Below are 13264 nucleotides of genomic sequence, written 5' to 3'. Positions count from 1 at the left end.
CGTCCGCGTACAGCGCGTGGCGAAGCCCCGGAATTGCGTTGAGTAGAGGAGGCAGCTTAGCCATGGCCACATTGAAGAGTATCGGGGATAGAACTGAGCCCTGGGGCGTTCCTCTTCCAGTCAGTTGAAAGGGTGGTGAGCGGTGCTCACCTAACCCTATGGTGGCTGTCCTATCGGCCAGAAAGGCTCTGACGTAATTGTATGTGCGTTCTCCACAATTTGATGATGCCAGATTGTCAAGAATGAGGTCGTGTGCGACGTTATCAAACGCACCATTTAGGTCGAGTGTCAGGACGGCGCGTGTTTGGGCTCTGTTGGGATGATCCAGGATGTCGTGCTTGAGTTGGAGGAGCACATCCTGTGTGGCCAGGTGGGAACGAAAACCGAACATTGTGTCGGGGAAAAAGTGGGTGGCTTCGAGATGTGGTTGCAGCCTAGCAAGAATTATATGTTCGAGAAGCTTGCCCAGACACGAAGTAAGTGAGATGGGGCGGAGGTTGCCAAATGAAAGAGGTTTGCCCGGTTTGGGTATCAGGATGATGTCCGCGTGCTTCCATTCCTGTGGTAGAGTGCCCTTGCGCCACGCATCGTTGTAGTAAGCCGTCAACTGGGTTATGGCGTGGTCGTCCAGGTTGCGAAGTAACTTATACTGGATGCCGTCCGCTCCCGGTGCGGTGCTTTTTGAGAGGTGTTGAAGGGCCGCTCTCACTTCTGCCTCTGTGATGTCAGCATCGAGCAGGACATTCATGTCAGAGGTGTCTGGGTAAGGCCGATACTGGGGGCGGGGACCGACGCTGATATAGCGCTGTTTCAGTGTAGCGAGAAGGGTATCTTTGTCAAGGTTTTCCCTGTGGAGTAATGTACGGATGGCTTTGGTGGTTTCTGTTTTGGTCTGCTTGGGGTCGAGGAGACTGCGTAGCAGCGACCATGTTTTTGCTGTTCCAAGTGTTCCTTGTAGCTGGTTGCAGAAATTTTGCCAGTTGGCCCGTGTCAACTCTGCTGCGTAGCGTTCGGCTTCGGCGGTGAGCAAGGCGATCCGTTTACGAAGTTTCCGATTGTGCCTTTGCCCTCGCCATCGTTTGCTGAGGCTACGGCGGGCATCCAAAATATGAAGAAGGTGGCTGTCCACGTCTGGCATGTGAGCTGTTGTTTGTACGGTTCTAGTAGTGTCTGCCAGATCACTTTGAATTTGTTTAATCCACTCTGGGAGGGAAGGAAGAGGCGATTGCTCGGGGTCTCCAGTAGTTGACGTAGGGTCAGTGTCGGGTGAGCTATCGCCACTCGGTTGGGCACGACGCTTGCGGAAGGCGACCCAGTCGGTGATTGCGACCGATCGGTTGGAAACCTTGGCGCCGAAGTCCGCTATCTCAGTGAAGAGGATGCAGTGATCACTGCCGAGTGTCTCCCCAAGGTTAGACCACCTGTGGTTGCTGAGGCCACGGGTTAGAGTGAGGTCCGGACATGTATCCCGTGTAACGCTGTTACCCATGCGAGTGGGCTGGCTAGGTTCTGTAAGAACCGTAAGGTGGCACCTGGCTATTGTCAGGGCTAGCTTTCGTCCCTTGGGAGTTTCTGTCATGTAGCCCCAAGTAGGGTGTGACGCGTTGAAGTATATCGAAGGCCGCCGGAGAGAACGCCGCGAGCCGCCCCCCTCTCCGGGAGAGAGCGCGCAGCTTTCGTCGCGCTGTCCGCGGTCGAGTTGAGAGGGAACGATTATGCGCGATTTCTCATCGCGCGTAGTTTCGTTAATTGTGAACGGATTTTCATAATTCTTGCGGGAGGAGATTACTGGGACAAAAGACTTTATCCCAAAATACATTACTAGTAGTCGATGGCAAGTGTTGCAGGATTTACTAACACCCGCAGACGAGCAGAGCGGTCTCGTTTGATCCGTTAGTGGCGTGTAGTGATCGTCTGCGAGACAGTCAGAAGTATCATCCGCTCGCGTATTGTTACCCCAGCAGATTTGCCAGCGTATTTGTACGCGAGCAGACGACACTTATGTCGCCAGCAGGCGATATTTCTGATGATTTCGCAGAAAATATTATAATTTGGAAATATTGCTAAACGCTGAAGAAGAAGCATTAATGAGTTTTTACAAACAAAATGTTTAAAGCATTGTTACACGAGGAGCAGACGATACTTCTGACGCGAGTTACACTACGCTAGCAAGTCTGGTGGCGTAACAATACCGGAGCAGACGATACTTCTAACGAACTCGCAGACCACCACACGCCACTAATGGATCAAACGAGACCGCTCTGCTCGTCTGCGGATGTTAGTAAATGTCTATTAAGATGCGCGCTTATGATATTTTGGACGTAAGGCATCAAGCAACACCATTTTTTCATCACACCCCGCGCCTGAAAGCCCGCAAAGCTGCGCCTAATTCCGCGAAAAACACCCCTAAGCAACCTTCCGACAGCAGATTAAAATGGTTGACACTTGGATTAAATTCGCTGGCACCTGGATTAAATTCGATGGCGTTTGGATTACATTAGATGGCAGTTGGATTAAATTGGCTGGCGCTTGGTTTAAATTGTATGGTGATTGGATTAAATTGAGCGGGAAAACCTGCAGTTCCTTTTTGGAGGAGCGGGGGAGGGCCACCGTTCCATTAAGTGTTGGTGGAACTGTAACGGTAACTCGTTAGGTAAATGGAGGAACGGCAGGAACGACGTTCCTTCTGCAAACGTTACATTGCTTGGATTTGGCCGTTTTTGATGCCAAGGCTCGAGTACAAAAACGCACAAGTCTCTACTGTGTTTCTCTTCCTACAAGCTGGCCAATTTGCCCGCACCCTTCAGCGAAACGTGTTTCCGTGATAGTCAAAGGCGAAAGAATAACCACACAGTGTGCCGCAGCTTGTAATTGCTTTCTGGCCGCTTGAGCTTATGCGGCGTTCGACGGGTGGATAACGCAGCCGCGAGTATGCTTTTCAGCTTTCTTCGTTTGTCTGGAGATGCCAGGACACGTGCCTGACAGATAGAATTGTTCCAAGTCCGAGCGGCGCTGCAGGTCCCTTGTGAAACCACGGTATTTGTATATTGTCAGGGGTACTTACCGCATTAGTGCGCGCGAGGCTGGGGTGCGTTGTTGTCGTGGAAGTTGCGCGCGCTGTGAGGTCATTCGAAGGGTCACCGGCTATCAATAGGGCTGAGTTTGCCGCAGTGTTTAGGGATGGTATAATGTTCGAAGTTACAGAGTACGCGCACAGTTCCTCACGAGGTGGTCTGTCGCCGATCTGGCGGGAATGGGTCGATGGGAGTGCCAGGCTCTTTTGTATTGAGCGCTTCATTTTGACAAAGGATAGGAATTTCGTCATTGTTGGGCATAATTTTGGCTCGTGCCGTATGGACACTACCTGAGAGAGGCCACCCAAACGTGGCCAACGTTTATGGTTGCTTTAGTTGGTCGGTTGCAACCTGTGCTTTGATTTTTTTATAGCGTAAGTGATTTTTTTACGCACGTGATTAGGCTCCGCGTTATTTCCTGTGCTTTTCCCTTATGCGTATTTCTAACCACAGCCACTGATTTGTGCGTCGCGTCGACAAATTTGGCGATCTTTGCTTGTTTCCTTCATCTACTACTCTGATTGTTTTCGGTATACTTTGTAATTCTTGCGTGTAGATTTCATGTGTGACCACGCTGTTGACTTTTTATTTTTCTTGTTATCGTCTTCCGACTTAAACTTGTATTGCGAACCTCGTAGCCATTACTTGTTTTGCTGTGTTTTGTTACTCGCCAATTTGGGCTGTATGATCCTCAAAGCTTGACTTTTGTAACCCACTTACTCAATTCCCTGCAAAGAGCCTGTAAGGCATTTAAATAAACTGCAATATTGAATAACCATTCATTAAACACCTATATATTGTTCCTTTCGACACAGTTTCTTATGCAAGAAATTTAATTATGTCCCTGCAAGTGAGGAATCTGAAGCGCAGTAACCTTACTCCGCATTTGTAAGACCGAAGTGGAAAGTGCCGTAGGTGTTGCACCCATAATAGACAAGCACCAGAATCGCAGTTAGACGTGTCTGGAGTTTGTTCGGTGCTCCCTAAAAAAAATTGTTTATAAGCGTTTCTTTGGATTCTTTTTATCTCCAGATAATGTGCTGCCGGCGGTGTTCCTAGTCGCATAATATACGTAGTTCGGTGTGAGTTTTGCATTTCTTACTTTATTTCGCTCAGGATTATTCGACACCCTATTTTAATTTAAGAAATGAAATGTAACGTTAATGTAACGACGCGTTCCAATTTTCGAAGTGGAACTGGAACGCGTTCCTTTTGCAATAAATGAACTTGTAACGGTAATTCGTTTCAAAATTGGGAAGGAACGAGGAACGAGCTTTCGTTCCTGTTTTAGAGGAACGTGTACAACACTGTGGTATGTATGTGTGTGTTTATGTATGTATGTATGTACGTATGTATATATGTATGTATGTATGTATGTATGTATGTATGTATGTATGTATGTATGTATGTATGTATGTATGTATGTATGTATGTATGTATGTATGTATGTATGTATGTATGTATGTATGCATGCATGCATGCATGTATGTGTGTATGTGTGTGTTTATGTATGTATGTATGTAGGTATGTGTGCATGTATGTATGTATGTATGTTTATGTATGTACTATGTATGTATTTATACATGTATGTATCGCATTTTAAGGCAATCGCGTGGTTCAGCTTACCACAATGCACTCGTGTGATCAATCAGTGCTGTCAACAAGAATTTGGCAAATATGCGCTGTGGCACAGCGGAATGCAGAACGTCATGCGATCACTGCTGGGTGCCGCAGAGGAGATTTAACATTTGAATCGAATCGTATGCTTGACATCGTCATTCGCCGATGTTTCGTTGCTAGCTGCACGGATTGGTCAATAGAGCGCATTGTGGTAAAGCTTAACCAGAATATTGTGGTACGGAAAGGGCAATGCATGTACCCAAGTAGCAAAGGTCGAGTTTTGTTACCAGCAAACGCGTACTCAGTGCTCTAACGCCACATTTCTTTGGTAACCTAAAGAAACAATAAATTAATTCTGTGAAAGTGGTCATTTGCAGTATAGCGCTGAATGGTGCAGCAGTATTCTCCAATAAATTAGATGTGCAGTCGTTGCAGGTTCGTAATAGATAGCTCGAATATCAGCGCACAGCGGAATAGTCAAGCACACATCAGTACCCAGCTTAATTAGCCGGAGGGCCGCTATTTCCTTGCATTTGTGAAGACCGTAGTCTTTCTTGGGCTGCTTAAACGCGAAAATTTTTATCTGTCTATCTGCTGTCCCTAGATTCAGCCACGTGACAAAAAAAGAGGCCAAGAACCTGGACAAAAAAATGTGGCCGAAAAAATTATTCAACAGGACGTTTTTTATAGGCAGAGCATTTCTTAACTACTAAGTCTGGTGTAAATGTTCATACTTGCCAACATTGTCGAGCAGAAAAGAAACATTAGGCATACTTGAGCAAGACATGGATACATAAGGAATATCTGCATTTTTCTTGTAATTAAGTATACATGGCTGCTTGGGTTTTGCGATATCAAGGAAAAATACCCCTTGAAAAAATGATTTGGCCTCAAAATACAAGAAGCGCTCGCGGCACTCCCTCGCGGCAGTGTTCCAAGTTCGAAGTAACAAAGGGTTCCAGTAGATGGCGCGAACAGTGGAACACGGCAAAATTGAATGAAATTCAGCCAACCTCCACTGTATTTATAGTGGGAGGACCGATACGGGAGGAGGAAGAGCGTGAGAGCTGGCCGCAAAAGAGAAGAGCGATGTTTACGTGGCAGGAACCGCAGAAGACTGTCGTCTTTCGACGATATTTGCAGCGAAGTGACCAAATACGCGGCCAATCTTTCAACAGCGAAGCTGTTTAGCAAATCGTACTTCTTCGTGTCCGCAGTTAAAAATACCAAGAAATTGCCGAGCTCGAGCACGTGAAAGCGAGCCTCGCAGCGACCGCCCGGCAGTTAACAAAACCAAGATATTGCCTAGGGCTCATGTGTGCCTGCCTCGAGACGACCGCCCAGCGTCCCCTGCGCACGTTTTTCAAGCCAAGCCAAGCATTAGGGAGATTGGCCAAGGTTGCGGCGACCGCCCAGCCAAGAAAATGCCGAGCGCTTGGGCGTCTGTTCCTCGCGGCGACCGTCCAGCGTCCCCGGCGCATGTTTGCCTTGTCAAGCATACCTACTTAGAAAGTTCAGTAAAGTTTGATGTTAGGCTAGTTGGTGTAACATGCTCTTGAAGGTACGTTGCGCTTGTTACGATAACAGAGACGGACACGCGAAAAGAACGTAATAAAAGACGGCGCACCGTGCGCCGTCTTCTTGTAAAAGTGTGCAACCACTTAGGAAGATTGTCCAAGACTGGGAAGAAAACTGCAGCGTTTGCCGTAATCGTGGCAACACTCGCTCGGAACGAGAAAGACACGTCATAGCGTACGCCCCTCCAAGGTGATGTCCAGTGGTTATCACTTCCAACAAAATGAAAGAATCTCACACTTATACCAACAATGATGGCGTAAATACGTTGTTTCGGCAGCGAAGGAGAAGCGAATCGCTGCAATCGTGGACTTACACTTTCGTGATGGTTGTGACGGTTGCGTACAGCTTCGCGACCTTCACGTGTTACGCGTTAGTGTGAGCTCCCTTTATTTTTTTCTTCTCTTGGGCCTTCCTGCCACCCAACACCCGTGCCGCAACGGGCTCAGCAGACATACCTACCATCTATACAGACTTATTGCAGGCTTGCCGACTTGCACGGAGGAGAGATCACCCACCACACCCCGATCTCACCAAGGAAGAAACCGCAATCTGTGCCGCCTCCAAACACAAGGAATAATTATGAACCGCATCTACCCCACGCAATTTCCGTATCTCTTCCCTTACTGCCACATACCTCGCACCTTGATACACATGATCCTGGAGTGCCCTTGCGAGGTCCACCACCCAGACCCACCTGTCGATAACCAAGCACAACTCCGACTGACTATCTCCAGATAATGCCTCTACCTCAAAAGAAAAACTGTCGGGCGCTCATACAAACGGTGAACATGAAACCGCTGAAAAGGGGTAGGCAACTGCTCGCCGACAACGTTCCGGAGAGCCAGAAGGTTCTGGTGAACCGGGCGAAGAGGGCAGCCACCGCCAGAAGTTTTCTGGACCACCTCGGACCGGCAAGGACCAAGTCCTAGCTAGTTTTTCAGGAAATAAACGTTCCTCTCTCTCTCTCTCTCTCTCTCTCTGGAGCTGCAGTAAACTGCACAAATAAATGGCCTGGATTCTCAAATTTTGCGAATCCTTGAAACAAATCTAGGGGAATTAGAGGAATCTACATGCATGGAGGCCTATATACTACCTTTTATGTCTTGACGAATGGCGTTCACGCGGCTTAGGGGCATATTTTCTTCAAAGTGTCCTTGAAGAAAGAAGTGCTTCTTCGGTTCTTAGTTTAAGGCTATTGTGTTAATAATGGGAGTGCAAAAGAGTAAGAAAAGAGAACACATCTACGCTAGTCTGACATAAGATATGGGCGGAGGGCGTTCGGCTACGGAGTCTTGGTGAGTGATTGAACAAATGTTTATTCAAACGAGCTAAGTTATGTTACAAACCCCAGCGTATGCAAGGCGTCGGATTCGCCGGATACCTTAGTTTCTGCTGGCAGTACTCGCTCTCGTCGTCAAGGCGTGCTGAGTGTCTGGGTCCGGAGCGTTTCGGATTGTTTATTCTGCGAGCGTGTTTGGAGGCCACCCTTCGGCCGCGTGGCGCCGTCTATAGTTCATGAGGCGGAGCCGGCTGAGGAAACCGCACGCGGGAAATACAAAATAAATGTGCTTTGAAAAATTGTCTAATTTGATGTTATCTACTGTATTTATTTGCTAATTAAGACACACTTTCGATCATTTCTGTTCGTAATCAAAGCATTGGTTATATAGTCCCTAGGTTTTCTTGCCATTTTTTACGCGATTCTAGCTGCACGCGGGCACATGCGTTGCAATTCGTGCTTTCAGGTGATGGCGTGTTTCCGCGGACGCCTGATATGCGCGTCTGAGGACCACGGTAGCGCTCGATGCCTAGCGCCCACAAAAAATATCTCCAAGACTCAAGTGACCCTCTCGCATTAAAATAAAGAGAGTATGCGAGAACATCTGACCGATATCAAGCAACGCTGTCTATACCACATGGAAACAAACTGGTACAGTCATACCTCGGAAAAACTGGGCCCCACTCACTCACATTCACACAGAAAAATATATTTTCCTCACGTACGCACTCACTCACCTCACGCTCACTACGCGCCCTCCACCACTCGCGCTCACACTCACCACTCGACGCGACCACTCGCACTCACTTGCGCTCACGCCCAACGGTCGCTGTCACCACTCGCACTCACTCGCGCTTGCGCTAACCACTCGCCATCACCACTCGCACTCACTCACGTTCACCATTCGTCGTCACCTTTCGCACTCACTCTCGTTCGCGCTAGCCACTTGTCATCTCCTCTCGCGCGCGAGTGTGTGCAGCAGACCCTTCATGAGTCATGAAACCGAAACCGAACAGTATTAGTGCATTACAGCGTCAGAAGGCCATTCAAATCATATTCCTAAGTCAACACGACACCAGAGAATTAATTCTAGGGTTCCCCATAGCAGGAGCTCAGTGACGACATATTTCCGAAGCTAAACGAAATCCCGCCATTAACAACCACCACAGCGAGCGGCTCCTGCGACGAATTGCCAACAGCGAGCACAAGCGCAGTAGTGGTGCTCGCCGCAGTAAGCCCCGCAAATGGCGCGAGTAGCGCGAGTGCACTCGCGAGTGGTAAGGGGGGCTCCCCGCGAGTTGATCTCGCACTCGCGAGTGGTGAGTGAGGCTCACTGCGCGTGGGGCTCACTCAGTCGCACTCGCACTCAGCAGTCCAATACGATGGCGAGGCTCGATTTCGGCGCACATTAAAGATCCCCAGGTGGTCAAAATTAATCCGGAGCCCTCCACTACGGCGCGCCTCATCACCTGCGTTGCATCGGCGCGTTAAACCCTACAATCACACAATCTCACTCACCACTCACTCATGAGTAGTGAGGGGGGCGTGAGTCAGCCTGCCGACCTATGGGTACAGTGCTTTCATAGAAACCACCTATGCCTCATCAATTAGCTGGGTCCAGCAGCTGCCCCTCATCTTTCTCGGCATTCGCTGTGAAAGCTCACTATAGAAAGCTCACTTCTTCTGCATCATAGCGCATTTTATTTATAAATGCCCACTGCGACTTCCTGGCGAGAATTTTTAAGCTTACTTGCCTATCCACCCTTGAGGATACTGTGATTAGGGGCTCAGTTTTTCATGATTTGCAGCCATAAAAAACTCGCCTGGTCCTCCCTGTGCTGTACACAGAACTCCGCAGTTGCCTTCAACTACGAAGGTTCTACGTACTCCCTCTCCGTGTACGCAACTCTGTACAGGCTCATGGGCCTGCTCCCTGCTATCGAGTAGTGCCCCTCTTCATTCATTTTAAACGTCAACGGCAGGTCGGAACCCATTGTCTTGGTGCTGCTGAACCGCACGGACACTGCCAGCCTTAAAGGGGGGCCTTCTGAAAACTCCACCTTTTCATTGTGGAAAGTGTAGGCACCTCACGCTGTCTACTGGGGCTTGCTTTCCCATGGTTTCGTTCGTTGACCATGGCCTCTTCACTTGGGGAGTAGGTCTGTATTGCCCGCCGTACAAGTCGTACAAGCCGTACCGTGGTTGCAACTTGCATGGCAGGTCTACTATCACCGCCAGCTCAGTTATCTCGGTGTCAGCGCGGATCGACGCACGGAGCTAAGGGCCGTGTACTCGCTGTCCGAGACATTACAAACGTTTCTCGAACTGAGCTACCTCCCGGTGGCGACTTGTGCTTAGTTCGCGCTCTACATCCTCATTAACCTGTACAGCGAAATGACGCACTACTGTGCCCATCTGCAACTTTCATGAGGATTGGGAGGCCTCTGTTTATAAGACAAAGGGGCGGATAAGAAGGCAGAGAAGCAGAATGGCGTGCCAATGTCTTTTTTGAGGAGCTTATCATGATTGCGCTCCTTATTCTGTCGGATGATTTACGGCTGTCTCTACTTGGGAAAAACAATTATCCATCCATCGTCCCTCTCCTCAAAAAGGGCAACGGCATGTCATGCACTCATTTTGTTTTTTGGTCACTGCCTTAATTCGAGGCGCTTATAGCGAACAAAAACAGGGCATATAGGATTCTTGCTACACTTAATAGCTTTGTGGGGGCGGAGGATAAAAAAAATCATGCTCACTTTCGTCTAACGACGACGATAGTTGAACGCGGCGCTTTCTCGTGAGAGACTCCTTGGGTATCTGAGTTTAGACTTTGACTCGCAGACGGTTTGGACTTTGACTCGTACACAGTTTGGACTTTTAACCGCAGTGGCTTTCACTTTGACCCTTCGCAATTTGATTTCGCGAGAAGAAGGCTTCGTGAGCAACTATCGTATTTGTTAGACAGAGGGGTGCATGATTTTTCTGTCTAATTTTGTACGTCCATGCATCCCTCTCCAAATCCAAAGTGCCTCCACCGTGGCGGAATGGCGCAATCGGATACACGTCGGCTTCATTTCATAACGCGGGGTACTAAGGTTCTATTCCGACCACGGGAAGCGTTTTTTTTTTCGTTCACTTCACCCACATGCGTTTTCGACGCGACATACGCCATCAGAGAGCCTTAGAAATCTTGGCTTTAAAACCAAATGGAAAGGCGGGGAGGTTAATCAGGTGAATAGCCTGGTTCGCTACCATGCACTGCGGAAGTGCGGTTCAGGCGATAAAGAGGGGGAAGGCTAAGAAGATGGGAACGTCAAACGCGTGCACTCATGCTCCTTTCTTTTGGCACTAAAGACGTTCGTGTAAACGTGTATCGTTCAAAAAACGAGGGGATTTTGTCGCCTTATGTGAATTTGACGGTAGGGACCGATGTCCGAGGATTGTTTCTACCGTGAACGGCCTGTCGACCAATTGGCTTCGTGTCTACTTTTTCTCCTTTGTGGACAAAGAAGGCGGTTCGGTAACACGTAAGGTTGATGCACGGAGTATATGATGCGCATTGAAATATAAGTAGTAAAAGAAATGCGTGGAAGTTATAAGTAGAATAGAGAAGACCAATTAAAACTCCAACACAATTCTCTCGTGTTCTCGATCAAACCTTAGCATGAAACCTGCGACCACAGGTATTCCCACGCTGTTTGACTTTCTTGTGCATAACCGACTGTTATGGAATTAATGAGTGCTGTACTCACACTTCCAAGTCCTTTGCATATGCAGACACTTCACTGGTTTTCTCCGCAGAGTGAAGCTTCAGTCCCATCGCAGTCTCTGTCCAAAGAAAAGAGTGCGTGTTGTTATGTAAGGGAGAATTCTCCATATAAAAATAAATGTGTGTATATCCTCTCTAAATGAATTCTTTATATAAAAAGGAGAAAGAAGTGCAGCGGGAAAATTATAATGTTCTCCCAGTAGAGCTCTCGTTCTTCGTGATTGTAGGCACCTTCGATATAATCCATTAATTTTTTATATTCGGATTTGCTGAGCCTTGCGTGCACGAAGTGTTCGGCTTTTCTTAAATCTTGGACGAGTAACCCGAAAACGTTTGGCGTGTAAAAACTGCTGGATGTTGTTTGGGAACCGAACACTGGGATGACACTCTCTCAGAGCATCCAACAAGAAGCTGAATGCAACCAAAAAGAAATATATTATTTAAAGCATGTCACAGAGGCCAGAAATTCACACCGAAGGTCATCCTGTGCCGTTGTGGGCACCTGGCTTACAATGACACGGACTGTTGCGAATTTCATTATGCAGCTGGAGTTGACACCACGTGTTTAACAACATATTTGTTACCCTTTCTATGCCTCTTATGTCCTCTCTCTATACTATATTTTTTGGCGTAGTTTGCCTTCATTATTCCATCGGTCAGTGCTGCGAGGTTCATGTCGAGTGCGTCTGATATTGCTTGTGAGCCTAGAGCAGGACCGGCTGCTGGCAGTATAGGGAAATAAATACCGAGAAACAGAACATGCTTGTCAAACTCAGAATGAAAGGCAGGCCTCTACATGTCGTCGTTCTTGTATTTAAAAAGGCATAATAACAAAGCATTTATTAAAGTAGTCAGTTGTTTGCTCCTTATAATCGGTCAAACACTCACCGCAAATTGCTGCCATGGTGCATTTTGAGAGCACAGGCCACAGGTTGACGTCGTTACCGTCCGCCAGGTGGCTCAGTTCCTCGACCAGGCGGTCGCCCTGTTCGTTGATAACTGGCAGGAATTTATCCAGCACCCGGAAGTGGAACGCCGGAGTGAGAAGTTTGCGGTGCAGGCGCCAACGTTCTCCGAAGCTGCGCAGATACAATTTTCACCATATTACTCTCCGCTTACTTCAAGCCGCAGGAGTGTTGACGCCCCGCCCCGTTCGTTGGCTTCTCGTGATTATATGCCTTTTTTTTTCTTTTTTTGAGGTCGGACGTCATGGTCGGACCATATAATAAGTTTGCAGCCATTTCTTCGCAAGAAAAAAAAAATAGCTGCAGCCTGCAAGCCTATGTAAACTAAATCTGTTTCGTGCCACGACTTGCCCTTTCCTTAGAAGTTTTTGACGCAGTACAACGGGCATGCAATTAGAACTGACGTGAGAAGTGAAAGTTCAAAGAATACGACCGTTTTATTGGACACAAATGTTGTTTCGAATTTTTCGTTAAGCTATTTGTTAAACTTGGTAAACTATTTGTTTCGAATAGTTTACCAAGAACTAATGATAACCTTAAGGGAGGAGGAAATGCTGCAAGGGACAGCGGAATAACCGTCGATTACCTAAAGGAGGGGGCGGCAATTGCAATAGAAAATGCTGCAAAGTTATTTTCAGGATGTCTGGGGACACAACGGCTGTCCCTAGCCTGGGGGAATGCCAACCCGATTCTGACTACAGGATGAGTGATGTCAAAGAGCGTAAGGCCCATCAGCCTACTCTTGATTGTACGCAAGCTAGTAACAGAGGTGATAGTAACCACATAAGCAACAGCCTAGGATTCCAACAACGGATACAAGGGGCTAGATTTAGAACAGGTTGCTCAACAATTGACCAAATTTACGTCATCAACATAGCGCTAAAACGTTTTCAAGGTAAAATAAACCCTTCACATGGCATTTATATTCTACGGAAAAGCGTATGACTTTGCAGAAAATGGTGCGTGCAGAACTGGAAGC

The 13264-nt window shown here is 47.7% G+C and overlaps 1 protein-coding gene across 2 annotated transcripts in view; it reads right to left on the bottom strand.

Moving 5' to 3' along the window:
- LOC144139624 (cytochrome P450 4C1-like) overlaps positions 1-13264 on the bottom strand; it is a 123599-nt gene that overhangs the window by 66401 nt on the left and 43934 nt on the right. For both annotated transcript variants that reach the window (XM_077671924.1, XM_077671927.1), the window contains 2 exons: positions 12209-12399; positions 11304-11379 (listed from right to left, as the gene is read on the bottom strand). In XM_077671924.1, coding sequence (XP_077528050.1) covers positions 11304-11379; positions 12209-12399 — 267 coding nt within the window. The remainder of the gene's footprint in view (positions 1-11303; positions 11380-12208; positions 12400-13264) is intronic.

This window comes from Haemaphysalis longicornis, unplaced genomic scaffold, assembly GCF_048455015.1.
Source record: "Haemaphysalis longicornis isolate Haplotype H1 unplaced genomic scaffold, Haemaphysalis longicornis Haplotype H1 scaffold_1, whole genome shotgun sequence".
Taxonomy (NCBI): domain Eukaryota; kingdom Metazoa; phylum Arthropoda; class Arachnida; order Ixodida; family Ixodidae; genus Haemaphysalis; species Haemaphysalis longicornis.
Note: the sequence above shows the minus strand (reverse complement) of the source record. Positions and strands in the feature narration are given on the sequence as shown.